The sequence below is a fragment of the Octodon degus genome, unplaced genomic scaffold (genome assembly GCF_000260255.1).
Source record: "Octodon degus isolate 3935 unplaced genomic scaffold, OctDeg1.0 scaffold00045, whole genome shotgun sequence".
Lineage (NCBI taxonomy): Eukaryota > Metazoa > Chordata > Mammalia > Rodentia > Octodontidae > Octodon > Octodon degus.
Genome location: NW_004524621.1, coordinates 4323652 through 4349916, shown reverse-complemented (window position 1 = coordinate 4349916; position 26265 = coordinate 4323652). Strand labels below are relative to the sequence as shown.

Genomic DNA, 26265 nt, shown 5'->3' with positions numbered 1-26265 from the left:
TAAGCGCTTTCTCAGCAAATGCAAGCGTCTGAGTTTAATCCTTGGTTCCGCCCAAAGGAAAAAAAATTAATTAGTATTTAATTATCTGAATATTGCTTAATCTTAATTTTTGTTCTAAGATTTATACTATATCTTTGACTTACAATTTATTTAAAAGACATCATATGATATCTTCTCCTAGTATTAGAAACTTTATTTCATTTTATTTATTTATTTATTTTTTGTGGAACCGGGGATTGAACTCAGGCCCTTGCGGTTGCCAGGGAAGTGCTTATTCCACTGAACCATCTCCCCGGCCCCTAGAAACTTTAAAAAGTATATTTTCATTTTCTGTTGACTTAAAAAAAATAATAAATAACTCATTCAAAAAAAAAAAAAGGAAATTTGTACCCTTCAAAAAAAACCCCCAAAAACATATAGTTGAAAACATCCTACTCTGCAATTTTTTTTTTTTTTTTTTTTTACCAGGGATTAAACTCAGGATCTTACACTTGCCAGGCAAGCACTTATTCCACTGAGCTATCTTCCCAGCCTTTTCTTAAATTTAAAGAACTGGAAACTGTGTGCTAATAATCTACAGAGTTGCTTGGAAGTGCCCTCTGGGGTAGCACTCTTTTAGTAAGAGAAACCCAGAAATGTGAGCTCGGGATTACTTTTGTCTCACATTATCTCTGATGGTATTTCTACAAGGATGGCCACTGATTGCTGTGGCTATTTAAATTTAAATTGATCAATGTTAAATGAAATAAAACCCGGTTCTGCGCCATCTTGGACAGTGCCAGTATGGAACATTGCCATCACTGTGGCAGGTTCTGGTGGTCGTGGATGGTGCTGATCCGGATGGCAGAAGAACCTGACCTTTCAGGAGCCTGACGCTTAAGGGCATGAAAGCTCCCCTTCCCCTACCCACCTCCTTAGCAAATCTGCACTCACTGGGGAAAGGGTGTCGCTTCCCATGGGAGCTGTCAGATGTTAGAACGCATAGCACTCAGTCAAAGCCACTCTATTGGAGCACTTTCTAGGGGAAGAGTTGTGTTTTCTAATTTCTAAACTCCTAGGCTGCAAAAAGATAGCAAATGATAATTAGATAATTGTAATGATAGCACCTATTTTTGTTGCATACCTTCTGTGCTCCATGGCTGTGTCTAAATGCTTTACAATATTAATGCTTTACAGTGTTAACTCCTTTAATTGGCATAATTTATAGGACATATAGTAGTTTATCCCCATCTTTCAGTTGAGGAAACTGAGGCACCAGGGATTTAAATAGCTTGGTACCAGTCATTCGGCAGAAGAGCAGTTGAGGTTGTACTTGAGGCAGGGATGCTGTGACTCTCCTGCTCTGCTCTCTGCGAATGGCTCAGGCATACCCAGAATGCTCCCTGTGAGGGGTCAGCAGCCTGTGTGAGAACTGGAAAGAACATGCTTCATGAGCAGCCAGGCCAGTTCAGTTTCGCATTCTAAGGACTTTGCTATAGGCTGGAGGGAGTCGAAATAAAACATTTTTTTGAAAGGACCCCATAGCAGGTGAGACAGTTTGAGGAAGATAACTGATCTAGTAGACCAAGCAGAGGCACACTAGCTGTCTTAGTTACCTTCTGGTGCTGGGACCAAATACCAGACACTTAAAACTTAAAGGAAGAGAGGGCCTATTTTGGCTTACAGCTCACTCTGTAATGGTTAATACATTGTGTCAACTTGAGAAGTCTAGAAGCTAAGCTAAATAACTCAGCAGTTCTACATCCTAGAGTACAGAGGACATGCCCTTATTGCACTAGGATTTTGTTCATTATGTCACCTTGAGAAGTTTAGAAGTTTACCGTAAGTGATTCAGCGGGGCCCAGGGCCCTTACTTTGTAAATCCCCTAAGCATGTTCCAGAGGAGTGTTCTGAGATGGTGTGAGTGCGAGACCCACCCAGAGCAAGTAGCCGGCTTACTGTGTAAGGGAGGAAAGAGGCCCTTGCTGCTTCTGCTGCCTTGAACTATGCCCTCTGCCATGCCACCCTGCCCTGGAACCAGCTGATTATGGAATGAAAACTCCACGAACAAAACTCCACGAACTGAGCTACAGAAACCTTTCCTAACTTCATTTTGGATGTCAGGGATTTTGTCTCAGCAATGAAAGCAAAGTAAGTCAGGATGGCTTTGGGGCAGGGAGGGTCAGGTGAAGCCCTGCTGCTCACAAGGCAGGCAGGAAATGGAGTGGGAGGAGCCAGGCAAGGAGCAAGACCCTTCTAGGCCACACCCCGGGTGACCCCAGTGACTCTTCCAAGCATTAGCCATGGGCTAAATCTGACCTGCTGCCAGTCTTTTTAGATAAGGCTGTATGTGGAGCACAGCCTCACATGTTCCCTTCTAGAGCAGCTGTGATTGCCCCCACATTAAGAGTGGCAGAGCTCAGCAGTTGTAACAGAGAGCTCGACGTGTGCAGACTCTGGGATCCTGGGGGAGGGGCTTTTCAGAGTAAATTATGCCAACCCCTCTGCTAAATCGTGTCCTCCCAGCACTTCTAGGTGTGAGCAGCAGCGCATTTCTGAACTTCAGGAATGACTCTCAGGTGTCAGGACAGCCTGGATAGTTCAGTATTTTCCTGCTCCCCAACATGAATGTGCATGCCGCCTGCATGCCAGGCAGATCTGAATTTGCCCTGGCACTCAGATGTGTCCATCAAACAACAAACACCCATGTGGAAGAGACCCACTGGGCAGCCTGGGAAGGGCGGCTGGCTGTGCCAGAGCTCGGCACGCCCGGCTCAGTTTGCTCCCGCGCTTCTCCTGCACTGCTCATTCGCAGGAGATGGGTGCACCCCACACATTCATTTAATGTCTTTTTCTTTAAGGCCATGGAGCAAGCGGAAATAATAAGCAGATATTGAAATTCAGCATTCTTCATCATCTACTCCTCATTATCGTGTTAGAATAAATTAAATTTCTCTAAAACTCGTTTACCAGACATTCTCAAAATAACATTTTTTTTCCTGATTGTAAGAGTTTTACATGCAGAGAATGTGGAAGAATTTAGCCACAGGAATAGAAGCCCCCACCTCCACCCAGAGGCAGCCAGCACTAGCATTTGACAGAGATGAGTAATTTTTAACTAGATTCTGTCACACATGTACATTTTTTTTCTAACTTCATTTTTTCCTCTGTTATTTAAAGTGTCTTAGTAAACACCATTTTTCACTGCTAGGGAATAATCTGTTGTATGGGTGGGTCATAATCTGCCAATTCGTTGCTTCCTTTTTCCTGGGCCACTGGGTTGTCTCCAGCCGCTTGCCATTACTGATAAAACACAGTGACTGTGTTTGTCCAAGAGCCTCTATCTTTCTCCTGCTCTGCCCTCAGCGTCAGACTCTCAGAAGTGCATTTACTGAGCCAAACACATTTGGTATCTTAAGGGCTTATGAGATGTACCTCTCTTGAAAAAAATAAAGAGGGCGGATCATTTCCGGCTTCCTCCGTGGCCCCCGCGAGAGGGTGCTCCTGCTCACATTGTTAGAACAGAAACACCAGCTTGTCTGAGCGTGGCACGAGCTATCAACACAGTGGAATGAAACTCCAGCAACCTGGAGCCCTTTGGAAATATTTACTTGGTGCTTTGACACTTATCCTAGGAGTTTGGTTGTTTGCTTAGGGGGAGCCGGGATGAGTGTTTAGATATCTGCTTTAGTTTTCCGACCCCCCTGGATATAACAGTGGCCTCGGCAACCCCAGCGCCTTCACACTGCCCCCTCCAGGATGTGCTCTCCCAGAGCGGTGCACAGCAGGCCCTTCAACCGTGCTGCAGGCCTCATACACGAGGCCTCTGGCCGCTTGCTGTCCCACGCCCTGCCTGGGGGCCTGGGGACCCTGCCTCACCATCCCTACTCCCAGCGCTTACCAGAGGCACAGCAGCCCCTTTAGGGCTGTAATGGTTGATAGGTCTGTCAACTTGAGAACTGAGAAGTTTAGAAGCTTAGCTAAGCGGCTCAGCAGGAGGCCTCAGACCTCATTTTGTAACCATCCTTGTCTCCTGCCAGAGGAGGGCACAGAGATGCGGTGAGTGCTAGGTCGCCCTGGGGGTGGGCCGCCTGCTTACAGTACAAGGCAGGAGAGAGGCTTGCTGTCCCCCCATTTGCTCTAGCTGCTTTTGCTGTCTTCTGCTGCCATGAACTGTTGTCCCTCTAGCATGTGTCACCCTGCCCTGGAGCCAGCCGTTTACAGACTGAAACCTCCACAACTGTAGCTAAATAAACCGTTCCTGCCTTAATCATGGGTGTCAGGTATTTTGTCCAAGCATCAAAGGAAAAGTAACCAAGACACCCACCCCTGTCGCTGCTTTCTGCCCTTGAAGTTGTGTGTATGCTGGGTCTGAGCTTTGCTGTCCATATTCGAGTGAGGATTATCAGTTCTGAGGCACTGGGACCAGCCTGAGGATCGCTGTAACATTAGCAACGGCCAGTGCTGGCTCTGAAGAGCAGGGCCTGACTTTGGGGATGGACCTGGCCTTCCTTCATCATAAGGGCCATATGTATGAATCTGTACCCCATTCACCACTGGGGCAGGCCTGCGGCACCTCCTCCTGGGCTGTCCTGTGTCACAGAGCAGCCGCCAGAATGACTGTAAAGTCAGGACTGGAGCAGACAATTAGCCAGCGCTGGGTCTGTCTTTTAAGGCTATGACAGGAGCATGGGCTAATTACACTGGGGCACTGGGTGTTAGCTCCAGTCCTCAGATGCACACAAGCCTCACAGTGTCACCAGAGTGGTGAATATTAACAATTTTGTCCAGGGAGCTTTCCTGTGGCCAACAGTGATACCCTTGATTTTCAGAGTCCCTTACAATGAAACTTCCTGGGCAGTCTTTGCTGTGGTGACCTCTGTCCTTTCATGAGGGTCCAAGAACCTGGACTCGAGGACAGTGTGATGAGCTGTTCTTCCCTTCTGCAGGTCCAGCACATACCGGTCCAAGGGCGTCGATGTCACCGTGAAGTATACACAAGGCAGCTGGACAGGCTTCGTGGGCGAGGATGTGGTCACCATCCCCAAAGCCTTCAACAGTTCTTTTCTTGTCAATGTTGCCACTATCTTTGAGTCGGAGAATTTCTTTCTGCCTGGGATTAAGTGGAATGGGATCCTTGGGCTTGCTTATGCCACCCTGGCTAAGGTAAGGTGGCGAATCCCCAGACTGAAGTAAATCCCACAGCGGCGTGGGGCTTGGAAATGGCTTGTGGAGGGGCTGGTCCTTGAAGACAGTTGTTGAGGAAAATCACAGAAACAGATACAAAGCTTAAGGTGCATAGCACAATTCTTTGAGCCTTCCTAGAAGAGATACTAATAATAGCATGGACTATTTTTATTTTGGTTTTATTTTTAGTTGTGTAGCTTAAAAAAAAATGTTAGTAGAATATGAATCACCTCTGAGAGGGAGTTTCCTTAGGAGTCTTCTCGTGTCAACCTGGTAGAGCTCGGAGGACCTGGCCTGGAAGTAGAAATGGTCAGCTCCACTGTGGGCATAGAGCCAGGAGAAGTGGGAGAGCCCTGGTCTTGGGAGCATCTGAGCCTTCACAACCCAGGGTGACACAGAGCTAGATGTTCTCTGGGCCTCTGCCCTGGGGCCTGGGTGTACAGAGGAAGAGGAGGTGGGTACTTTCCACCAGGAAACGTGGCAGGATGTGGTAGAACGGACAGCAGGGCCCACCTCTGCTGGTCCCAGCGCTGTGCCCCAGCTGCATGGGTCAGCCTTGGGCTTTGCACCAGAGTTCAGTGAGGGAGGAAGAAATACAGTTGTAGGGCAGTGGGCCCTGCTGCAGGCCCATGATGGTCCACAAAAGAATGCCCAAAGCCCACCCTGCGGAGCATGTTCTCAGCTCAAGTTTATTAGCAACTGATGTGGGGTCAGGACAGATGAGGGCTCCCTTCCAAATACCCAGCCCATTGGCCTCTAGGGTGAGAACATTCACTCAGCGCTCATGCCTCTCCTAGCAAGGCTGCAGTCTCCCCATGGTGGATGTGGGAGACCCCAAGAGAATGGCAGCCCCACCCTGCTCAAGCCAGAGCAGAGCACCAGTGCAGAGCCAGCGAAGGGGCAGGAACCTCTGTGTCTTCTGTTCTGCGGGGCTAACTGTGTAGATCTATAGTCTGGTAGAAATGTAGTTCCTAAATCCATGGCCTTAGGCAAGATGTCTCTTCTTTTATGTGACTATGTGAAAATGAAAGATATAAGCACGATTGATCTTATGCTAATTCTCCTGACGAGGTCAGAGTAAACCTAAATTATTTATAATTAATAATGTGTCCAGCTGCCATGGCAGCAAACTCCTTTGAGGTATTTTCAATGGGTTTCCAACATCTCCATGTGACCTTTCATCTTTCTTCTATGTAATTCCAAGAGTTTTACCAAGTGGCTTCAGACTCCTGGTGTGAAGAAGGCAAAGACCAATTTGCAGGAAGTGGATTGTGTGAGGTGGCTGGCAGGGTATCCAGCACCTGTGAGAGTCATGGCATGTGGTGGCCCCTGTCCATCCCCGCCACTTCCACCATGGCTGCGTGTCACGGCCACCCTGTGGCTTCCTCCATTTCAGAGCTGCAGCCCACATCCACCTGCAGAATTGGCCATCCTGGGCCAGTCCTCAGCCGCTGTGCCACTGGCAATCCCTCGGGGGCATCCCGAGGCCCAGAAGTGGTATAGAATGACTGACGGCATCATACAACCTCGACATAAACCAGGCACTTTATACAGATTGACCACTTCTGGCCCTGGATGGTCTGGTGGGCAATGATGATCCCCTTTCATAGATCAAAAGGTGATGATGGGGAGGAGGAGCTGGACAGCATTTTTGCCACATACCCTGCCTCCTCCCGAGACAGCAGCTCTGACCAAATCCCCACCAGGCCCGCCCAGTCCACAGAGACACCCCGTCCTCCCCCACAATCCAAATACAAAGCACTGTGACCCAAGGCGCAGTTGAAGAGTGTGCAGAGTCCTGTCCTATGACCCAACCTCATGGCACCCTTGTCTACCCAAAGTCAGGAAGCTCTTGTCTGTCTTTTCTCCTCCTGCAGCCATCAAGCTCTCTGGAAACATTCTTCGATTCCCTAGTGACACAGGCCAAGATCCCCAACGTGTTTTCCATGCAGATGTGCGGGGCTGGATTGCCTGTAGCCAGATCGGGTACCAACGGAGGTAGTCTTGTGGGTATCTTTTAGTCTTACAGGGATGAAAATTCACAACTTGATTGGGGTTATTTCAGTTCTTCTAGAAACCTGCTGAGAAATTTCAGACATGTAGGCATGCATAGGTACTATAAAATTTGGTAATCTTTGTTATAGAACCTTTTAAAAATGGATACAGTTGGGTTTTCTTCTTATATTTCCTGCATCCTGCTGTTGAGAACTATGATTCCCATTGCTTTCCAAATTCCTTTACTGTCCTAAGAAAGCAAACAGTGGGTCTAGAAGGAGTGAGTCAAAAACAGTGAGAACTTGTGGCCAGTGGAACCAAGTTTGTGATGTCCCCTGAGGGTGTAGCAAAAAGTGCCCTCTCCCACCCCAGCCAGTATACTTCAGCTTCTTAGTTGTCCAGGTAATAGTTCCTGTTCCAGATCTGGTTGCTTCTGTCCCATACAAATGGCTGGTCACACTGATGTACATTGTATAAGTGAATCCCCAGCTGACAAGTCATTCTGCCTCTGTACTTCTTGCTTTCATATGGCACATAAGCCCTAGACCACCAGCAACTGCGCCTGATATCCCTGGAATGATCTGATCAGTGCCCCTCTGCCTCCAAACTCTGGCTATTGTGTCTGTGTTTCTATGTGTCTTTTCAAGGAGAAGACAGTGGCCCTGGGACAGCCTTTGTCTCTCCCCTGTCCTCCTCCCTGCTTTGCCTTCCCTTTTCCTCTCAACATATACACACACCACACAGAGAGTTATTTTCTTCTGAAATGGATTCAAGGCCATCAGCCCTATGAATGTGTCACCTAAGCTTCTGTGTAAGGTCCCTAAATCCGAACATCTAAAGTGGGCAGAAAGAATGCACAGAAAGAGCCCCTCCCAGGGAGGGTGTAGCCAGCCCCTCCACTCCACACCAGTTCCTCTATCACTGTCATCGGCCCTTGGTCTACCTGCTCCAAGTACTTTTCTATCCCCTGTGTGGAAGCAGAGCAGGTTGGGGTTTTTGGTGTGACATGATAGGTTTTGCACAATGATGTCTTGGTTCAAAGAGCCCTTGTATCCTGCTTTCTTCTTGTCCAGCTCCAGAGGCACCCTTAGCGCTTCTATTGAGTTCACTTGGGGGCAGTCTCAGTGTGGAGAGCTGGAGGTGTGTGTGCTCTTGTCAGATGTGGGAAGGCATTGAGCATCTTGGTAAGACTAGGACATGGCGCTGTGCATTCTCTGGACGTGGTCACTGAACTGTGTGCTTAATTTTCCAACATCTGTATTTGTTGGAGAACATCAAAGTGGAAGAGCACTTCCACTTTGGTTGGAGGTTGAAGGATGGTTGGTGGTCTCCGGTCCTCCCAAAGCAGTGATGTTTGTGACCTTTCACCTTGCAAGTGCATGCTTCTGTAGAGAAACTATTGATTATCTGTATACATATGTGTGTGTGTGTGTGTGTTTGGTCCTATATCTGTAATTCTGTTTCTTCCCAGGTACTGGGTGGGATTGAACCAAGTTTGTATAAAGGAGACATCTGGTATACTCCCATTAAGGAGGAATGGTATTATCAGATAGAAATCCTGAAACTAGAAATCGGAGGCCAAAGCCTTAACCTGGACTGCAGAGAGGTGCGTATCTATGTCTGTCATACCTATCTACATGGGCCTGGGTACTCCAGTGCCGCAGCAGGACCCTGTGCCTGAAGTCTAAAGTGTATACTTTTGCAAGACAGTGTAGGAATCCCCTCCAGGGAAGGAAGCAGCATGTCCTCATCCCACTGTGAGCTTTAAGATAGCGAAATGGTTGCTAGGACTGTGTCCAGCTACTCTTCCTTTCACCAGTCCTCTTGGCCTGATGGTCCCTGAATTCTGTAGAAAGGAATAAAATAAGCAGATTTTTATCCATTCAGGGCACAAAGGAGACAAAAGCAAGCCAAATTTGTACAGTGTCATTAGCTTATCCTCTAGCTGGAGCTCACCTGCTGCCCTCCTGCATTCATAACTTTGACCTGAGAAAGTTGTGGGCTGTATGTGTGTATGGGCTGGCAATGCCCATGTACCCAGTTGTGATGCCCAGTGTGGGGGCGGTGGTGTCCACAGTGCTGTGCTGCATCTTGGCTTCTTTATGGTGCATCAGGACATTATGACGATGGTGGTTGGAGGGAGCACCTGGTGTCTGGGCCATTTTTAGGATGGTTGGTGGTCCCCAGTCCTCCCAGTAGCACCCAGTGCCTTGGGAGATATTTAAGACCTAAATCGTGGAAGTAATCATGTGTCTGCATGTGTGTTTCTGTTATTAAATTCCCTTTCTAAGTAGAAGTATCTAGTGAAAGATTGTCTTCTTCTCTTTCTTCCCTGGGAAGAAAAGAGCAAGTGACTTTTGTGTAGTTCATTCAAGTGGCTCATAATGGGTCTCTCCAACTTCTAAAAACAAATGAATGGGACCGCCTCTGCTGTGGGCTGGGGGCCAGGTCCTCCATGAGGGAACATAGGCAGCTCGGAGTAAGCACCTGGCTCTTCCCAGGGGTGGCTGTTGGCTGCAGTCATGTCACTTCCTTCCACCTGGCCTCAGTTTTCCTGACCTCCTTTTGAGAACACAAGGTAAACTCTAATTCCCAGTGAGCTTGTGTGGCTGTCCGAGTCTGTAGATGGCAGGGGCGTGGCAGTGCTGGCAGCTGGGTGGGATGTGGCAGTCACTCAGTGCCCTCTCCTCTCCCGTTGCAGTACAATGCAGACAAGGCAATCGTGGACAGTGGCACCACGCTGCTGCGCCTGCCCCAGAAAGTGTTTGATGCAGTGGTGGATGCTGTGGCCCGCACATCTCTGGTAAGTCTCCAGCTGCTCATGTGCTCTCCAGATGCTGAAGGATGGGAGTCTATAAAGTATTACTTGGGGAGTTCACAATCTTGACTTGCAACATTCATTAACAAATAGTGTCTCCTATTGTCTTTGCAATACTCAATGATTAAGCCTGGATCCTTCACACTGAGCTACACCCCACCTTTTTACTTTTTTTTTGAGACAGTCTCAGTCACTAAGTTGCCCATGCTGGGCTCACACTTGGAATCCTTCTGCCACAGCCTCCCACAGTGCTGGGATTGCAGGTGTGCACCAGCCCATCTGACTTACAACACCTTCATTTGAACCCCATAGGACCTGGCCCATTTGACAAATGTCTTAGTGACTTTCTCTTTGCTGAAGTAAAGTACCTGGCACCCTCCAGTTAAAGGTGGAAATATTTATTTTGGTTCATAGTTTGTTGAGATGTCAGCCCATAGTTGGCTGGTTCCAAGGCAAAGCAGCATGGCAGAGAAGAAACAGCCCATAGCATAGCCATCAGGAGAACTTTCTTTCCCTTTTTATTTCATCCAGGCTGTAAGCCTATTGGTTGATGTCACCCACACCCAGGGTGGGTCCTCCTCCTTCAGGAAATCTGACCTGCACACCCAGAACAATACTAAACTAATCAGTGGACTCATCCAGTGTCGCACTCCCATAATCTAGCCACTCCCCAAAACTCCAGTTTGAGGTTTTAGGGAGACACAGATGTAAGTGATAGTAGTGTAGTACATTTCAACTAAGATAAACAATAATTTGTCACATAACTACAATCATGTGAGTGTGATCTGAGAAGCGCCTTGTTAGATAATTTTTGTCATTAGGCCAATATCTTCGTGAGCACTCACACAGACCCTTCCAGTGGGCCTAGGAATAAGATAGGCATTTGCTGCTACAAACAGTTTTACAGTAAGCTTTTTGTTTTTAGCAAGTAGAACGAGTACACTCTAAAACACCCATAAAAGGTATAGTGTAGTAAGTACATACGGCAATATTCCTTTGCCTTTTTGTTGTTGTTTTTTGTTTTTGGACTGGCTCAGCCCACCCTGGGGCAGGCCTGGTACAGCATATATGATTCCAGGGATTGAATCATGGTCTTTGCGCTTGCCTAAGCTTGCCCTAAGCCGGTGCTTTAGTCCGCTGAGCTACCTCGCTGGCCCCTGTCAATAATCCTTTGTTAGCATCCTCCAGTGTTATGTTCTGTAGGTCACTGTGGCTGCTCTGTTTATACACCTGGCAGTGCAGTAGGTACCTTTACCCCAGCATCACACACTCAGGAGTCAAGCTCTGCACCGCTACTGCAGGGCCTGTGGCATCCTGGGAGGTGGCATCTGCCAGACTTCTTTCTGATCTCTGGAGACCCACACTGCACATGCATTCTGCTCTGGACTGGTGGATCCTGTTACACTTCGTGGTATGTGGCCACGTAGGGAAGACACAGTGAGTCGAGAGCGCATCAGTGGCTTTACAGCAGACAGGTGAACCAGAGTTTCCCCCCTCATTGGCTCTATCCAGGCTGCACTGGCCTCTTACTTTCTACTTGATTTTTTCTAGACCAAGGATTTTTTACAAGAACACCAGTTGCAGAAAGCAGTAATTATTGTATAGCTATGTCTGAAATGCAATTAGAATGTACATAACAGTGGAGCATGCTAACAAATGACTATCAGAGGAAAGTGATGTTTTGGGGACCTGGCAGCTGATATTCCTGTTGTCACCCCAGCAGAGTACACTGATGAGCACTGGTCCTGGGCAGCTTTGGGGCCCAATGGAATTAGGTCTAGTCTAGTTTCTGCCCCTCTATCACTGGGTCCCTGGAGAGAGGTTCCCCAGGGAGCCCCACGGTCTCATCTCTGGGTTATTAAGGCTTGCAATGAGGAGCCCTGCCCCCCCCATGTCCAGCCCCACTTGGATGAAGGTGCTTATGTTGGGTGGCGCACTGCACCCCGCTTGAATGGACAGTAAACATTATCTTTGGCTTAAGCATTTTCTCAGCATTTCCCCCCCCCCCCGTGTCATCCTTGTCACCAAGAACAGGTGTCTCCTGGACAACCTGCTCCCTGGCTCTTGCATGGGGCTGATGTCCCACTGTGCATCAGGGTAGCCATACTCCAAACATGAAATGTGTAGTGGTCACTTGCTGCGGATCACAGGATCACAGCAGAAACGCAGGAGCCGTGGAGGACCACCAGGATGGTTACCCTCAAAAGATCAGCAATTGTCTCTGTTTTAGTAAAACCTAGCCCTATTGCTGTGTACTGTGTTTTTTGTGGGTTTTTTTTGGCAGAACCAGGGATTGAACTCAGATCCTTGCATTTGCCAGTCAAGCGCTTATCCTACTGAGCCATCTCCTCGGCCCCAGGATTTCTCTTTCTGTATCTCTCTTTCTCTGCATATTTCAGAAAACTCTCGCCTCCCACCTCGCACTCAGCTACTTCTCACCATTCTCACAATCCCTCATCCCCAGCCATACCCCTCTTTGTGAATTAATAAAACCCAGGCTTGGCACTGGGTAGAGGCCTTTGTTCCAGTTAGTCATTGCTCTGACTGGACTTGGGGCTCCCTTGGTTCCCCACCATTTTAGGTATGTATTTGTGTTTTTATTTGCACAGTGGGTTGCCCTGGCAGTGGTAGACAGGAATTAACTCACTCAAATGCCAGTAATGTTCCCTTGGCATTATAAATATGAACTTTATGGAACCACAGTGACATTCAGGAATGGCTTTCACTAAGAGCCAGAGGGGGCTTTGGTCATCCAGAACCAACACTTCAGAAGTCTAAAGCCACAGGGCAGGAGCAGCAGCCATACCCCCGGAACTGGGATGACAGGAAGGGACGTGAGACCCTTTCATACTCACAGGTGAAGGCAGCAGCCTGCAACAGGTGCCGCGGGAAAGCAGAGCAGATCCCTGGCTCTTTTGACCTCTGCTGAGTCAGAGAAAAGCCCTGTGGACCCTGACAGCTGTAAGGCTAGGACGTTTGTGGGTGACTGCTCCCCCGAGATAGCAGCAGGGTGCCTGTTTCTTAGCTGGTAAAACTGCCCTAGCGAAGCTGATGGGAGCACGTGGTCCTCAGCTGTAACTGCTCCCCAGGGGCCCACAGACATGTTGGAAGGGTCAGGTGGATCCACGAAGCCACCCACCCCTGAGCCCCTTCACATCCCTGAGCTCACTGGGACCCCATACCCCCAAGCTGCCAATCCAGGAGTAAACCCTGAGGAGGAAGACATATGATTGCATCTTTTTGTTTGCCTTGTCTAAAGTTGGCTGTGATTTCCTGCAGTGCCTGCATCAGAAGGGGAGCAGGCCCAGGTCTGTCTGTCTGTCTGTCTGTCTGTCTGTCTGTCTGCCTGCCTGCCTGTCTGCCTGCCTGTCTTGGAAAGGGAGATGCCTCAAGGGGCTTTGTCTGTGTTATGGCCAAGGTGTGTCCATCTCAGTTCTATGCTCGGTCTGTCTTTGATACCAGCTCTCTCGGCCTGGCTTCTCTTTCTAGTGAAGGCAAGAACAGGATTCGGGGCTCAAGGAAGTAAGATGTTGGGCCCCACGACTAAGTGCACGTTGCTCAGCATGGAGCTAGAGGTTTGCATCCTGTCCTGCTGGGCTGGGTGTAGGAAGTACAGAGCAGAAGTAGTGGACAGCACAGCACAGTCAGGAGCTCAGCTGCCAGCCTGGCCAGGTCCTGCACCTCCTTACAACTCGGGGTGTGGGGGAGGGGACAAGCCACAGTGACTTCCTACTTCAGAACTCTTACCTGAGGTCAAAACTATCCCCAAGAACACACAGGCACCCCAGTGGAGGCCTCCAGACATCTGGCAAAGGGACGAAGTTTTAGGTGTGGAAGGGTGTACCCCCAAATCCAAGCAGTGCCTCTTAGGGCTGTGATTGACCCCTTTGAGTGCTACGCCTCACTTCATGTCAGAGTAGTCACAAGCTGCAGGCTGTGTCCAACAAAGTGACCCTTTCCCCCATCAGCTGGTCTGGGGAGGGCCCTCCCCTGTGGAACCCATTTCAGATCAACTTCATTTCCTTCAAAAGCAAAAATACATGAGGACCAGCCTCAGAAACTGACCACTCAGGAATGTGAGTGGGTATGGCAGGGCCTTCTGTCCCCAGCTGGGCACCACACCGGTCACACTGCCCTGTTTCCTCCTGTGCCATCTCCTGGTACTTCCTGTCTTGTTACTTCCTGATTCTCTCTGGGCACTCTACTACCCAGGTATCTGTGGCCACCCTGTACTTCAGGGCTAGCATCTCGGTACCACCCCTGTGTCAGACCCACCCACTCACTTGTGCCTCTTGCAGACCCAGGGTACCCCCCAATTGGGACAGGGGAGCAGATCCCAGGAAAGCTACCCACACATTCATGGGGCCAATCCAGTTGCCGCAGGGCTTCCAGGTACAGGTCTTACAAGTGGAGAGTGGGCACGTGACTGCTGACCAGCTCACCGCATCCCTCCCATCCTTCTCCTGCCATGGTACCACTGGTGCCATGTGGGGACCCTGGCTGTGGCTTCTGCCGACTGCACCTCCCAGGGTGATCGTCTCTCATACTGGACTCTAGGCCTATCTTTTTCCCAGAAAGCACCTTGGGTGATGCCCCTCCTCCACCACAGGCCTGCAGTCCCTGGAGGGCTGGGGCTGGAGGAGGTGCTGTCCTCCCTTCCCTGCCACCGGCCGGGCCTGGTGGGCTGCACTCAGGACTTGGATTCCAGCAGCATCATTGCCCAACAGGCACCATGTGGTACAAGATGTGTGCTGCATCTTTCTCCCACTTGCATGGAAGGCTGGTATGGGGACAGGAAGGACCTCCATCCTGAGAGACTCTGTCCTCGTGCAGGAAACAGACATTTGTCATCCAGGAAGTGCCATTGTGGATTGCCACAGGACTGAGCCTTAGCAGGAGAGGGGCAGGGATAACCTGGGGGGACCAGGCTGGGCTCTGGCATCGGAGGCAGACGGGGCCCGCAAGGACCTCAGGGCCATGTTCCCTGATGGGGTCTTTCTCAGGCTCTGGATATCGAAAACATAGAATGAGCAGGACACGGAAGAGCAGCGGCAGGGTCAGTGAGTGATTCACTTGGAACAGGTAGGATCTACTGTGAAGGGCAGAGTGGGCCAGTGGGAGGAGCTTGGAGTTGGGGGGCTTGGTGCTGGGGGTCTCTGCCTTAGTGTTTGGGGCAGGGTTGAGGATTTGATCTGAGGTGTGGCTCCTGTAGTGGGCAGCCTTACTCAGTCCCTCCTTCAGAAGTGGAGTTGTTGACCTTGTGGGGCCTTTAGGGGAACTGCCATTGCATCCCCACAGGGCTCAAAATGTATCATCAGTGACAAGGAGATAGCGTTGTGGTGGCCAAGGGTTGCAGAAGACCACTGTGCGCATGCGCAGGGACCTGCTGCATATGAGCTAAGCTGCCTGGTTGCCTTGTTCCATTGCGTTCAGACCCAGGCAGGACTGAGCCTTAGCAGGAGAGTCTCCTCCAAGCTGGGCCCTCCCCTCTTTCCCAGCCATTTCCTTGGCTACCTTCTGCCTATGCCGCATTTAAGATTTCTCTTATGATTTAAGAGACTGTTGCTGACCATTGTGCAACCTAAGGTGAGTTCCAGCACCTCTCCGTGCCTTGGTGTCCTGCTCTGTACAGCGAAGGGGTGCTGTCCCCGGCTCGCTGGCCTTTTCCGGGATGGCAGGAGCCACTGCTGCAGAGCATCTGTTGTGCTGCCCATGCTGCCTGTGTCTTTGCAGTCATTGTAATTATTAGTTGTTGCCATGTTACTCTTCTGCTCTGTCCACGGGAGGCAGTGGTCATCCTTGTGGGCATCTGGCAAGTGGTGGTGTTTCCTGCTGACGTGCCAAGCTGGTGTCTCACGGGTTGGTTCTTGTCCAGATTCCAGAATTCTCTGATGGCTTCTGGACGGGAGCCCAGCTGGCATGCTGGACGAATTCAGAGACACCGTGGGCCTACTTTCCGAAAATCTCCATATACCTGCGAGAGGAGAACTCCAGCCGGTCTTTCCGCATAACCATCCTGCCTCAGGTATGGACTTGGCTTCCTGCTTCTCTCGTGTTTTAGCCTGTAACGTGCAAAAACCAAAGCGTTTGTGCCCAACAGGTGCATCGCGGGCATCATAGCTCTCCCAGGCGTCTGTTGCCACAGTAACAAGACCATGTCCAGGGCTGGTTCTGAGTCCACAGCCAGGCCAGCCCCCAGTTCTTGGAGCCTCAGATAAGTCCAGATTCCCAGCTAGGGACAGAGACTACTGTGGCCTCTAGGAAGAGGGAAGAGCTGAGGATGCTTTTGTAATATTGGCCAACAGCACCATCTTCTACTTTTTCCTGTACCAAAAAAGAATAAAACTGTTGGGAGTGGTGGCACATAACTGCAATTTCAGTACCTAGGAGGCTGAGGCAGAAGGATCACAAATTCAGAGCCAGCCTAGACTACAGAATGAGTTCAAGGCCAGCCTGGACTACATAGTGAGACACTGTCTCTTTTTATTATTATTGATACCTTTTAGATACCCATAATGTTCTCATTCGCTATGTGGAATTTACACCTACACATGATGCGTCCTGCTTCTTGTTTTTCCCGTTCCTAGCCCCTCCCTTCAACCTCTCTTCCCCTCACTATTTACAAAAGTTTGTTTGCATTTTTTCCTTCTGTTCTTTTTTTCTTGTCTCTTCTCTTCTCACCCCTCTCATATGCATATTTTCTTCCCCTTTCTCAGTATCTATGTTTTTATGTCTTTTATTTTTAAAAAACAAAGCTGATTGTCAGGGGTGATGACGTCACTGTTTTTCTCTAGAATTCCAGTCCCCATGAGCTTTCTCCTGAGCCTGTGACAGAACAGTTCACAATGCTCTGCCACCCTCTGCCATTCTTCCTGCCTAGGGCCTGGCCCACGCCCCTCTTGTATAGCCTCTGTGCCCACTGCGCCTGTGGCCCCAGGCTCCCACCCTGGTCAACATGACTTCTGCGTTAACCCCTGCACCCCATGGCTTTCCTACTGCATGCTCCTGCTCTGGGCTCCCCTCTCAGAGTCCCAGGCCCTGGCCCTCTGCTGGGCCATCTCTATTCTGCCTGTCTCAGCCTCCCACCCACCCAGAGCTCACAGCCCCAGCCTGAAATGCTGTCTTGCTTTTCCTGTGCCCCAGATTCCTTCCAGCCAACTCAGACAGCCCTTGCTTTGTTGCAGCCCTGCTGAGCAAAATATCCCATTGTCCCTTGCCCTTGGAATGCATATTTTACAGGCCACTCATCTGGTGTGGGGTTATTTCTTTAGGGCATGTTTTGAATTCTGCTTTTGTGTTTGTAAAAATAATCTTATACATCTTCTTCCCCTGACTATGAATTCCTGGTGGGTGAGGATGGGCCTGTGGGCTCTCGGGCTCATCTGGCCTGTGCTGACCCGGCTGGCAGTCAGTTGAGGGAGGAGCGCAGCAGCTACCTCTTGGGCAGACACAGCGGTTGGTGTCTCAGGTTTGATTTGATGAATTGGACACAGAAGGCTGGCACTGAAGGAGATGCAAGGAAGATCCCTGTCAGAGGAGGACCCTGCCTGCCTCCCACGCTTACTGTCTGTGGGCAGTGCATGCTCCTGAGACTCCGTGGGGGAGACAACAGGAAGTTTCAAGAGAAATACAGCTCCCAAGTGGGTCTGCTTTGGTCACAGCACTGTAGGCGGCCAAAACAGGAGGACTGCAAGGTTGTGAGACCCTGTTTCAAAATACAAAAAGGGCTGGGGGTATAGCTCACACTGAAAGCCCTGGGTTCAGTCCTCAGGATCACTAAAAGAAAAAGAAGTTATGTTTCCAGTTCTGCCCTTGACTCCCTATAACTTAAGCCAATCTCAAACCTTTCCGGCGCCCTTCTCTTTCTCACCATAAGAGAGGTAACACCAATGCTCTCCAAAAGACCTTTCTGGACAAAGGCACAGGCCCTGGGTGCTTGCAGCGGTGACAGAAAGGTAAACTTGCAGTGTGTTTGAAACACCGGGCTCCTGGTATTGACATTTCAGTCAGGTGAAGAGCAAGGCGTGGCTGCCGTCTCCTCCATGTGCTTGTGCACTGAGTCCCCAGCTGGAGGACAGAGGACAGCATGCCTTGGAATTTCAGAGCTGCAGGCCAGTGCTGGCCCTTCCCTAGTTGGTGCCAGGCACTGGGCAACGGGATGAAATAGAAGAGGTCTGGACACGTTTTGCCTTGCCCAGGAATTCAATATGACCCTCATGTAGGAGGTGGAAGATATCTTCAAGGGATGGCTTTGCCCTGTTGTGATTTTGATGGCTCTGTTTTCCTGGTTTCTTACCCACATCATGTCAGGTTGCAACCCATTTCCCTGGTGGGGAGGGCAGAGATGACCTAAGGGAGATGAGCTCCCAGGGCCATGCTGTGCTCCCCAGAGGTGACCCCACCCCACAGCCTCGTCCTGACCTTGAGCAGTAATGGGGCATCTTCTCCTTGGGATCCCTTAGCGGAGCCTTCAGGCACCAGCAGTAATTGGTGAGGAATTGAGCGCCAGTGCAGAAGACAGGCCAGTGCCGGGTCTTCATTCTCTGTTCCCAGTGGTATTTCCCCAAAACACGTGAGTTAAATCCATTTGTGCTGAGGAAGAAAAAAAAAAAAAAAAATGACACCAAAACCAGCACCTGGCAGACAGGGGAAGTTTGATTTTTCTCTTTTCAAGAAATAAAAAGACCTTTAACATTGTACTCATATTCAGTCTAAATGTCACGGGTTTTTCTGCTCATGCCATTTTGGTTTAAGGCAGTTTATTCTGAGCCCCAGCAAGACTGAAGCTTCCTAGCACATTAGCAGTTGTGTGGCTGGGAGTTCTCGCTGGCGTCCGCTGGGGCACACAGAACCAGCTACGAGAGGGAGATCAGCTTTGCATATGTTGGCATCAGGATCCATTGCCCCATACAAGTGGTGATAAAAATATGTGAGAATGTTTAAATTTTAAAAGGTGATTGCACTAAAAGACACATTGCTCTGAGGGTCAGAGTCTTCCCTGAGTCTTTATGACACGTGCTCAAAAATATGGTGAGTGCTGCTGCCCAGTCACCACCAAGAGAGAGGCGGCTGTGTCCACGTCCACCTTGGTCCCCAGCTCTGTCACTGTGCAACTTCCAGCTCCTCCCACAAGTCAGAACAACCGTGCAAGGGAAACCATGAGGACAGTGAGGCAGCCAGGCAGGAGAGACAACTCCAGAGTTGCTGCAGAAAGCAGCAGGGATGATGGGATGAGTGTGTGGGAAGCAAGGGGCCGGATCTGAGGAGGAGGTGTGGGAATGTGGTATTTTCACAGTACGATATTAAACATGTACCGTATTTTTCAGTCACACCTCATATTTGATAAGTAATTGGGTTTCTTGTGGAATGGTGGCATTTACAGGATGTGGGTAGGTGTACGTGAGTGGGTATATGTGGGTAGGTGACGTTGGGGAGCCTCCCTCCACCTCCACAAGGTCCTAGCTCACCTGCCAGCACACAGAAGTGTGTGAGGTTCCTCTCGGATGTCAGTCACATTCTGACCATGGACAGAGGGGCACATGAGTGCTTTGGAAAGTGTCTCTTCTGGTGTTCCTGTCCCTTCCATGGTGTGGCGGTCTCACGTTTCCCTTTCACACATCCCCCTTAGGCTTGTCACTGTGCTCTTCGCGTACTCATCTCCTGAGACCACACGCTGAGGTCGTCTGCTGAGGTTCCCACGCGTGTCGGGGGCTCTGAGCTTACGCGGCCTCCGCCGTTTCCTGATGTGCCTGATCGTGCTCTCCCGTGTGTTTCTTCCTCTCTTCCACAAACAGCTTTACATCCAGCCCATGATGGGTGCTGGCCTGAACTATGAGTGCTACCGCTTCGGCATCTCTCCCTCGACCAACGCGCTGGTGATCGGGGCCACAGTGATGGAGGGCTTCTATGTGGTCTTTGACCGAGCTCGCAGGAGGGTAGGCTTTGCGGCAAGCCCCTGTGCAGGTGAGCGTCCCTGGTTTATCCTGGCATGCTGCGTTCCGGGTGGCACAGTAGTGCCATGAGATGGTTCCACGCATGCCTGTGATTACATCCTGTTGATAAAGTGGGTCACAGGCTTGTGGAGGGGATTCAGTGGCAGTGTCCCTGGGACACCTTCAGCCCAATGCAGACGTGCTGAGCAGGAAGCCGAAAATCCCTTCCTACACCTGCTGGGCATGTGCTCAGTGGCCCTTGCTTTTGAAATAGTTTTATTTTGGTCACTGGCGATGAACCCAGGGCCTCGTATGTGCTGAGCACACACTTGTCCACTGAATTCGTCCCTTAGCTCATGAGTTAGTTTTTTGACAGTTAAAGCCAAACAAAGGAGAAAATTCATTCATAAGTTGGGTATATTTTTCGCTCAAAGCAGTCTCATTATGAAATAGAGATTTTCTTTTCTTTTCTTTTGGTACCAGGGATCATCAAACTCAAGAACTTGTACTTGCTAGGCAGGGATTTAGGCTACTAAGCTATCTTCCTGGCCCTCATTATGAAATAAAAACCACAAGGTGTGACTAAAAATATGTGTTTCAGAAAAATTTGTTGCAGTAAAAGATGCATTGCTATGAATCCCTCTTGCCCTGAGCACACTCATCCTGTGGTCCTTGCTACTTCCTGCAGCATTTCTATAGCCCTCTTTCCCGAGGTTCTTCAGTTGTGCTGTCCTGACAGCCTCGATGTCCTGCACTGATTCAAAATATTTCCTTTTGTGGTCATTTTGACTTTGGGGAAATGCGGGAAGTCCTGTGGTGCCAGACCTGATGAATAAGGTGGATGAGGACACAGCATCATGTTTTTATTAGCTGCCTTTCCATTGCATGATGCTGGGCAGCAGCATTCACTATATTTTTGATCTCATAAAGACACTCAGAAAGAAGACTCCAGAGCTGCTTCAGGAAGTGGCAAGGACGATGGGATGAGTGTGTTCAAAGTAAGGGGGAGGATTTTGAGGGAGATTCTTGACAATGTGTCTTACTGTAATTTTAATTGCAATACTGTATTTTTGATGCCCCATTGCAAAGACTTATTGTTACTTTTTGAAATCCTAAAACCCAGACCTTAGAGCCCTTTTTTGGTAGAACTCCTTTGAAAGGCTGGCATGGGGTGACAGCATGTCATATTCTAGCATAAAGATCAGACAGGTGGTCATGAGGATATGGGGCTGAGCCTCAGGCCATGCTGCCTTCAGAAACAGGGGCTCAGCGAGGCATCCACATGGCCTGGCTTTGGGGAGGATTAGACCTAGGACTGTTGGTCCTGGCCGACCCAAAAGAGGCAAGAAGAGCAAGATGACATGAGATGGAGCTGCTGGAGCTCTTGGAGGGAGAGTCTGCCTGTGGGGTGTGGCCAGGACAGCCATGGCATTTCAAAATAGGATTTCAAAGCATTTTGATCCACTGGACTAGGGTCAGGAACAGAATGAAATCTTAAAGCTGTGCTGATAAGGGGCTAAGGGAGAGGAGAGCAAATCAGTGGGGTTTAGAAAGAACTAATGAGAAGGGATAGAATAGAAGAAACTTTGGACTGAGAGTGAGATTTGATATCTCCATGCAGATGCAAAAAAGGACTTGCAAAACTCCATGGGCAAAAAGTCTTAAACATCGGAGAGAATGGTGGGACATGGAGGTTGCTAGCCTGGCCAGCTGAGAGATTTCTTATTGTACTGGGGATTGAATCCAGCGGAGCTGTGTCCCAAGTCCTTTTCTTTTTTGAAACAGAACCTTACTAAATTGCTTAATTTCCATGCTGAGTTGAGAACATCCTGCCTCAGCCTTCAGCAGTGCTAGGATTTTGAGTATGTTTCACCATGTTGGAGCTGAGATTTCACCTGTCTTTTCACATTCAAATTGTGGTCTTTGAACATGTAAATAGAACAGGTAAGGGGCACTGCATAGGTTTGTGTCAACACATTGGCATTCCCAAAAGTTGGAGGGAGGTGTCTTCTCTCGTGCTCTCTCTCTCTCTCTCACTCTCTCTCTCTCTCTCTCACTCTCTCGCTCTCCCACTCTCCACTCTTGCTCTCGCTCTCTCTCTCTCTCACTCTCTCACTCTCTCTCTGTCCCCCTCCTCTCCCTCTCCCCCTTCCCTCTCTCCTTCCCTCAGTCCCTCTGTTTCCTCTCCCCCTCTCCCTCCCGTCCTCCCTCCATTTCTCTTCTGTACTGAGAATTAAACTCAGGGCCTTCTGCCTGCTAGGCAAGCATTGTACCACTGAGCTACATCCTGAGTCCTAGAGCAATGTTAAAAGGAAAGATTGCTTCCCTGTTATACTGCTCATTCACACAGAGCTCCCGAGCCCTGTGTACCTACATGAGAGATGGAGATGGATCTTCTTAAACAGCAGCTTGTGCTTCCTTGTGGGTGAGCAGACCTGCAAGCTCACTGATTGTGGAGCACTTGTTCATTGCAGACCTTTCCCACCCATGATGTGGTTGTGCCCTAGACCCTCTCTGCAGCAGCAAGTAGAACTGGGCAACCTAAAGTATCCCTGGAGTTCCTAACAGTGGATGTTTTACCTCTTTATAACCTAAGGAATCTAAGAACCTCAGCAATTCAGCCCATAATTTCTGCTCTCTTGTTACCACTAAAGTAAGGGCTGCCATGGCAACAGCGATTGCGCATCCACTTAACCCTGCAGAGGGTGTAATGACCAAGCCTTATACAGGTGAGTGGCTATGGGGAGTAGTTTAGTCCTCAGGGTCCCTAACTGGGAAATGTTGCTTCCCACGATTCACCTTGAATTCTCAGGTGCTCTTATATATGGCTTCTTGTCGTTGATTTGTTTCAAATGCATGCAAGGTCTTGGTACTTAAACATTTGACTTCACCAGCTGTGGAAATAGACCCTGCTATCCGTGTCCTCTTCCGTGCAAATTATGTGGCCATTAAAGCAATGACTTTCCCCAGGGCTGCAATTAAAGGAGCCAGCTGGGGCTTGGTAGCACTGTAATAAATGGAATGCATGCCTGGCCTTTCTTTAAGCCTTTATTTTTAACTCTGAAATGTTTTAAGTCATAAAGTGGTATAAATTATGAAGAAGCATACAGCGTCCTTCCGTTTCCATGTGGAATTAGTTCCAAGACCCCTCATAGGCAACAAAATCTGAGCCTGTATGCAAATTGACATAGTACTACATATAATGCATGCACTTCCCCTTTTACCTTAAGCCACCTCTGCATGGCATGTGACGTCACTGCCCTGTCAGTGCCTCTCCTCCACTATGTAGGAGGTAATGAGAAAAGTCAGTACGCTTTCAGGACAAAAACATCTTTTTTCAAATATCTTCAAATCTCACTGGCTGTGGTGCCACACTCCTATAATCCCAGCACTCGGGAGGCTGAGGCAGGAGGATCACTTTAAGCTCGAGGCCAACCTGGACTGCATAGCAAGACCCTGTCTTAAAAAAAAAAAAAAAAAAAAAAAAAATTCAGATCCCACAGATAATAACATTTTGACATATTTGCTTCAAAAGTTTGTCATAAAAATATAAGAACAAAGTCAGGAAATGCTCCATGCCAGCCTCTTCCCAGAGTGCTCTGTGTCACGCAAGTGATACATACTTTCCTCATAATCGCATGGAGTTACAAGTGTACTATACTGGTATCGGTGCTTCTGTTGATCTCCACTGCTGCTGCATAAAAACTTCCCCAAAACTGAGCAACTCCTTTTTTTTTTTTTCTTTCTGTGCTGGAGGATGAACCCAGGGCCTATCACACTGGGCCATACATAGCACCACCCTTTTATTATTATTTTTTTTTAGATATATTCTCACTAAATCACTAAATTGCCCAGGCCAGGCTTGAACTTATGGTCCTCCTGCCTCAGCTTCCCACGTGCTGGGACCCCAGTGTATGGCACCACCCCAGCTCTTAGTGGCTCATCGCGGTTTCTTATGCAGCGTCCCAGGGTGGGGAAGGAGATGGACCTCAGGGTCTATCTCCTGAGCTCAGCTACCTGAGGTCCACAGACCTGGGCCAGGGCCACTCCTCCTGCGTACACATCATCCCCACAGCTGCCCAGAGGGCCCGGAGAGGGCACCTGCTCACCCAGAATGAGTGACCAGAGAGACAGAGGGCAGCCAGACATTCAAGACAGAAGCTGCCGCCTTCCCATAACATGATCCCAGCAGGGACATCCATCCTTTCTGCCCTAGGCGCCCATCACACAGAGCTGTGGTCCCAGTGGAGGGGGCGACACGGGTTCACTTCTAGGAAACAGGTGCCTGCCCTCAGTCTTGAGAGCTGCCTGCCATAGGATCACGTATAGCTAGTGGGGCTGTGTTCATTGACCGCTTTGCAATCTTGTTGTTCCTTCTCATCATAATTTCTCTGAGAGCTGTGGTGCTGGGAATGCCATTGGTCAGCTGGACTTCCTGGCTGAGCACCATCCTGCGCAGTTACCATGTTGAGTGGGTGCACGTGGACCACAGCGTCTCATGCCATGCATCCACATTCCCAGGTCATGAGCCCAGCCCCGTGCTCACTGTCACTCGGGTTGTTTCTAATTTTTGCTGCCCTAAACAGTGCCACCTCAAACGTCTTTGCACACATGAACCAGGTCTTCCAGAAATGGAATTTCTAAGTGAGTTAGTGTGTGGTTTTTACTGTTACTGGCTGCTCTCCATTTGTCATTGAAGTCAGTAAAACATCAAGATTATATAGTGGAAGAATTTCCTTTCCCTCAAAGCATTTGAACATTAGGTTTCTTTCGCATTTTGCCAATTAATGTGTATGAAATCTTGTCATATTTCAGTGGGTCACATTCAGGATTATAAGACTGTTGATGTAGTTACAGGGTATTTGTGGGGTTTCTTTTGCTGTCTAGTACACATTTCTGTGCTTTTCTAAGTGCTTCTCTCAGACATCTTACTTGTTTTTGGTGTCTTTACTCATTTAAATTTAGTGAAATTGGATTTACTAGTTTTTTTCCCAGCTGGCCTGTACTCTGCTTCATTTAGAAAATCCTTGGGGTGGGTATGTGGCAGGGTGGTACAGCACTTCTCTAGAATGTGTGAGACTCTGGGTCCCAATCCCAGGAATGCAAAAACTAACAAAAAATAAGGAAAGAAATCCTTCCTTAATCTAAGAAAAAAAAGGAGACATAATCTTTCTTTTAAAGATACTGCTCGCCTATTCTCATTTCCCCTCTGAAGTGTGAGCGAGACGTCTCAGTTTTGTAAGGACATTCGATTTTCTCAGCATCATTTATTGAATATGTGATGTTTTCATCTCTGATTTTTCTAATAATTAGGAAGTTGCCAATACATAGGAAAGACTAAAAATAATATGATGTCCCTACATATCAACTATGTAGATTCAATCATTTTAACATGTTCCCATTTAGCACTATGTATGTGTATGCAGTTTTTGTTGAAGCATTTGGAAAAAAAGTTTCAGATCTCATGACATTTCCTTGTGGATCTTAAAAAGAAGGACATCTTCTACCTAATCACAGGGCCGTTATCGCATCCTCTTAAACTGTCAATAGCTTACCTAATAATACCAAGGCCATGTTCACATGTTTCCAGTGGCCCCACATGGTTTTCTGAGCTGTTTCATTCTTCCAAAGATCAGTTCTTTATTTGGAAAAGGATTTTTTTTTTTATCTAGCTCAGGTTGCCTTAAGGGCGGGTGTGGTAAGGCTGGTGGAACTGGGGATCAAACTGTGGTCCCCTGCACCTAACTGAGTTTGCCCAACCAAACACTTTCAACGACTGAGCTAACCCGCAAGCCCCCATGAGCAGTTCTTTATTTGGTTTGCTCTGGGCTTGGGTTTGTTTGTTGGTTTGTTGGAGAATGCATTGTGTTCCATTTTATCCATTTCCTAATGGTACCGTTTAACTTGTTCCTTAAGCCTCACAGGTCCTGTTCACTTGAACTTAAATCTGAAGTCTCAGATTCAAATGGGACATGATTGGCAAGGAACTTCCTGAATTTCAGTCATGTCTCAAGTCGCTTTCTTGTTGCTGGAACAAAGCACTTGGTACCCACAAATTAAAGGAAGAAAGGTTTACTTTGGTTCAGAGTTTAGTCCACAGTCAGCTGGCTCTAAAACAGAAGCTGCTCCACCCCTGGCTCCACCCATGGCACCTAGGAAGCAGAGAGGAAGGGCAGGACCTGGAGACCAGAGCACCCACCTCCAGGTCACGCTCCAGAGCCCCCCTGTGCCTGCCAGGCCCCGCCTTAGACAGCGTGGTCAGCCAGGAGCTCACTCTGCATGAACCCACTGATGGGCACAGCACCCATGATCCATGCCCCTTCCAATGCCCCACCTTTGTTTTTTTTTTTTTTT

General features: G+C 48.9%; 1 protein-coding gene across 3 annotated transcripts in view; it reads left to right on the top strand.

The window, feature by feature from the left end:
• Positions 1-26265, top strand: part of Bace2 (beta-site APP-cleaving enzyme 2) — a 93614-nt gene that overhangs the window by 40681 nt on the left and 26668 nt on the right. For 2 of the 3 annotated variants that reach the window (XM_023715920.1, XM_023715921.1), the window contains exons 3-8: positions 4929-5145; positions 7044-7172; positions 8633-8767; positions 9863-9964; positions 15855-16004; positions 19771-19942. In XM_023715920.1, the coding sequence (XP_023571688.1) occupies positions 4929-5145; positions 7044-7172; positions 8633-8767; positions 9863-9964; positions 15855-16004; positions 19771-19942 (905 nt within the window). The remainder of the gene's footprint in view (positions 1-4928; positions 5146-7043; positions 7173-8632; positions 8768-9862; positions 9965-15854; positions 16005-19770; positions 19943-26265) is intronic. The other variant, XM_004631792.2, reaches the window with a different exon arrangement.